The sequence below is a fragment of the Lolium perenne genome, chromosome 7, assembly GCF_019359855.2.
Source record: "Lolium perenne isolate Kyuss_39 chromosome 7, Kyuss_2.0, whole genome shotgun sequence".
Classification (NCBI taxonomy): domain Eukaryota; kingdom Viridiplantae; phylum Streptophyta; class Magnoliopsida; order Poales; family Poaceae; genus Lolium; species Lolium perenne.
This window is the reverse complement of record NC_067250.2, coordinates 75048791-75053244: the sequence shown is the minus strand read 5'-3', so window position 1 is coordinate 75053244 and position 4454 is coordinate 75048791. Positions and strand designations below refer to the sequence as shown.

The 4454-nt window shown below is 45.2% G+C and overlaps 1 protein-coding gene across 1 annotated transcript; it reads right to left on the bottom strand.

The window, feature by feature from the left end:
• Positions 1 to 967: 967 nt before the first annotated feature.
• LOC127317030 (cold shock domain-containing protein 4) lies at positions 968 to 2033 on the bottom strand. Its single transcript, XM_051347556.1, has one exon. It carries the CDS (start codon positions 1961 to 1963, stop codon positions 1259 to 1261), a length of 705 nt encoding a protein of 234 aa, XP_051203516.1. The 5' UTR covers positions 1964 to 2033; the 3' UTR covers positions 968 to 1258.
• Positions 2034 to 4454: the final 2421 nt, after the last annotated feature.

The following is a 4454-nucleotide window of genomic DNA, read 5'->3' as shown; positions in this document are numbered from 1 at the left end:
CACCGTATCGAGACGTGCCAAACAAAAAACGGCTTTGGAGGACGCGGCTTTAGAGGACGCGGCTAGAAATGTTTTCTTGTTCAGCGCGCCCCAAATCCCTTTGGGCTCCGGTGAACACGACTAGAGATGCTCTAACTCATCAATATTCGATATGTCAAAGCTTGATGAGTTAGACTACAAATAACTATATAACGATTCACCCCTCATCCAAAAGACCCAAACTAATTTGTAGTCTGTCATCTCATAAGAAATAACTACACATTTGATCCATTCTGCTCCAAAACAAATCTGTACTACAGTAGTATTTCATCTCATCATAAGTAATGACTGTTCTGACTCATTCTCAGAATGCCGCTATCACTTCTCAGGGATCACAAAGACCTGCTACAGGAGGTAGGAAGTACAGGCTCGTCCCTTCTCCAAGCACTTGTGTACAGCCACGGCATCTGGATGTTCATACTGCACTCTGGCAAACTTCAGTGTACATTGAACAAACAGACCGATTTGTGTACAGCAAGTAATTCATTTTTGTCTCAAGAAAGAAAACGTAAAAAAAGTAAAAAAATGAAAATGAGTAACAAGGAAATTGTCTAAACACACTTGCCAGTCATTCGTACTCTACAAGCAGATGGCAAATGTTGTTCTACAATCCTGAGGACTGAGGTGATCATCTGCCAGGCATGCATGGTTTGATTTGTTCTACTGCCGCTGTTTCAAGTCGCAGCAGAACATCTAATCAGCAAGCATGGTTCTGAAAGAGAAATTCCTCCTTTCACGCTCAGCATAACAGCAAGTGTTGTTTTGCATGATAAGAGATCCCAAATTGATTCAGGAAAACCAACATGCACACAGATTGCAAATTGATAAAGGAAAACAAACATGCACACAGATTGCAAACTGAATCATGAAAACCAACATGCACACAGATTGCAAAATGAATCGGATAAAATCAACACGAACACACAGATGCAGGCTAATTGTCTTCCATTACTTAGTCCATCCAATATATAGATAGATCCGGCTGTGCCCTCACCACACCGAGACACACCAAAATATGTAACTTGAAACGAACACAAGAGCAGCAGTTCTTCTGGAACCATCATCCAACAGCAAAGATCCCATCACACGGATCATCAGTCTTCTTCATACGAGCAACACAGGAAACGCGACTACTAGCGAATATAGATTAAGGTATTACTTGCTGCAGAGTAAAGGAGGCAAAGGAACCACCGGAGTCAGATCTGACTTGTTGCAGCGCCTAGTACGACTTCTTGGGGCACTCGCGGGAGATGTGGCCCTCCTCGCCGCAGTTGTAGCACCCACGGCCACTGCCGCCGCCGCCACCACCGCCGTAGCCGCCCCCGCCGCCGCCGCCCTGAGGACAGTCCCTGGAGATGTGGCCCTCCTCGCCGCACTTGTAGCACCCACGGCCACCACCGCCGCCGCCGTAGCCGCCGCCACCACCTCCATAGCCGCCACCACCGCCTCCGTAGCCGCCGCCGCCGCCGCCCTGGGGGCAGTCCCTGGAGATGTGGCCCTCCTCGCCGCACTTGTAGCACCCACGGCCGCCGCCACCGCCTCCGTAGCCGCCGCCGCCACCCCCGTAGCCGCCGCCGCCTCCGTAGCCGCCGCCACCTCCTCCGTAGCGGTCGCCGCCGCCGTAGCCGCCGCCACCGTAGCCACCTCCGCCGCGACCCCCGCGGTCACCTCCGTCGCTGGGGCGAGGGCCGCCGGGGAGGTTGGCCCCTCCTGGCGCGGTGACCTCGTCTGCCTTGGTGCGCCCGTCGTCGCCGTGCACGACCACGTACTCGACGGCCTCGCCGTCGTTGAGGCTGCGGTAGCCGTCGGCCTTGATGACGGACTGGTGCACGAAGAGGTCCTCGCCGCCGTCCTCCTGGGTGATGAAGCCGAAGCCCTTGGTGGAGTTGAACCACTTGACGGATCCCGTCTTCCTCTCCGACATCTTGCGCCGCCGCCGGAGAAACCCTAGATCGGTGTGGAGGCGGATGGAGGAAGTGGTAGGTGGTGTTTCCGCGGACAACGTATATAGGGACGGTGAGCTGTGTCCCTATATACCCTGGGCGGCGCCAGCTGGTGGGCCTGCTGGGCCGGGCCTAGCTGGATGTTGGATCATTTTATGATTACGTATTTTTCAAAGCCCAAAGAAACAACAGAATAACCACTATCTCGAACTGGGCCTGGACGGCTGGGCGGGTTAGGTGGTTCCTTTCTCTGCATCTTGGATCATAGTCCAGTAGATCATGGCTCCGTGGAACCAGGTGTGCGCAGCTTTCCTTTGCATTTTCTTCTATATACTTCTTTCGTCTATAAAATAATGTTGGAGATTTATCTGAATTCAAATGTATCTGAACACCAAAGAGTGCATAGATAAATTTAAATTTAGATAAATGTGTGACATATTTTATGGATAAAGGTAGTATATTTTTTCTGCATATCTAGTGTAATGTTTCAAAGCATATTAATGTGCCTTTTAGATATTAGACTCGGCTATTTGGTTGTACTTCCTCTGTTCTGTTTTAGTCTACATCATAGAAAATATCAAATAAAATATAGGAAATGCTTTTGTACTTACACGCATGGATATGGATATTTCTGTGACCGTCTGTTTTACCGGATAAAAAAGGGTAAAAGAATATTTCCATCTACCAAGGCAAGCAGGAATCTCGAGAAATAAATCGATGGTCTATAACACACCCACACCCATGCGTGTGTACAAAGTCCACTCTCAAATTAGTACTACATTGTTAGTACTAATTCAACCAATCTAACCTACATTAAAAGTTGTGTCATACAATAGAAAAAGTAAGACTTCTTTGTTTTCTGTGTTGTTGTTGATTGCAAAGCAAAAATAGAATTATTCAGAACAAATTTTAGGTCTATAATTCGAGTATTTCGAAATGGACGGAGCACATACTAAGGGTTACTCTCACCTATTTTTCACATGGTGAACATACCTTAAACCACCACACTTGAGATAAGTTCATCTACCAGCATCGAAATAAAAATGTTACAAAATTTGTTTTCCGCGGACAACGAAATGAAGCTAGTTGTTAAAACAAATTTGATTTGACCAAATTCGTCTGAACTAAGTTTAAACTTGAACATGACTTTGAGGATTTGCAGTTAAGGAAAATTAGAATTTAATGCCAACAGGAAATCACATTGTTGATCTGCATTTTTATGTAGATCTCATCACGAAACGAAGACTGGGGACGTAGATGATCAAGAGGATAGAGAGACAGAAACCATAAGTCAACTAACACGCACACACATAACATGTGATGAACACGTTGTAAGGTTCCCTAGCAGATAACAAAAAATCCTACAACAGAATAACCAAGACCAGATCTATTCTATGGAGATGCAAAGTGACATAGAGGTTCGGTGTTCATGCCTTTGAAGACCGAAAGCTTTACGTTCCAAACGAACGTTGTCGGAGAAGATATACATCAACGCCGATCTCAGGATCTAGTAGAAGTACAAGCCGATGAAGTGCTCGAAGTGTCGTACCTCCGCAGTTCTACAAACATACGGTGTATACACATCCCCCGGGCTCCGGTTGAGCGAACCAACGGAACAAAGAGATTCATACCGAGATTCCAGCAGCACGACGCCGTGCGTATGGTGGAGAGATCTGACCCCGGATGCACATTCCAAACTTGGGAACACACACATGAGGGAGATAGGGGGAGTGAAGGCAAACATCAATGGGTGAATGTAACATCCCAAATTTCAAATCAATCAGAAAAGAGGTTTCCAATATTCAAATTTTAGAACTAACAAAAAAAAATTGAATATGGTGCTATGCATAGTGTTCATTCATTATTTTGTGCCATTGCAATGATGATTGTTTGTGTGCTTATCAAAGTTGCTAAAACCCTAACCTTGATCAATTGAGATCACAAAGAGAAGCAAAGAAGAAGAAAAGAAGAAAATAAGAAATTGCAAAAACCCTCACATATGGGCCTATGGCCATTTTTGAAAATCCTTAACCTAGGCCATATTAATTTGTGCCAATGGTTTGGAAACTCATCTAAACCCAAAAGAATCCCTTTTGCATCAAAGAAACCAAAATCAAATCAAAGAAAAATTCAAAACTTAATCACATGTGATAATGGTCATTTTTGACTTCCACATCAGGGTACCCACTTTGAGCCCCTGGATTAAGAGATTTCTAAACCAAACCCTCTCAACTCTTTGCACCTCATCCAAGACCTCATCAAGATGAACAACTTTTATGTTGACCACTTTGACTAACTCTCTTTATATTGCTTAATAAAAGGAGGCAAAGAGGGAACATCAAATCAGATTCTAGATTGGGTCCATTTTGATTTTTCACAAACTTGCACCATTTTGCGCCCCACCACCACCATTGTGTTCTAAATTTTATTGAAATGAACTCCACAAAAAATCTTTGCAAAATTCCAAAGTTC

Bases quoted from the DNA above. Each gene is read 5' to 3' on its own strand.
- LOC127317030 (XM_051347556.1), bottom strand. From the start codon at position 1,963: ATGTCGGAGAGGAAGACGGGATCCGTCAAGTGGTTCAACTCCACCAAG.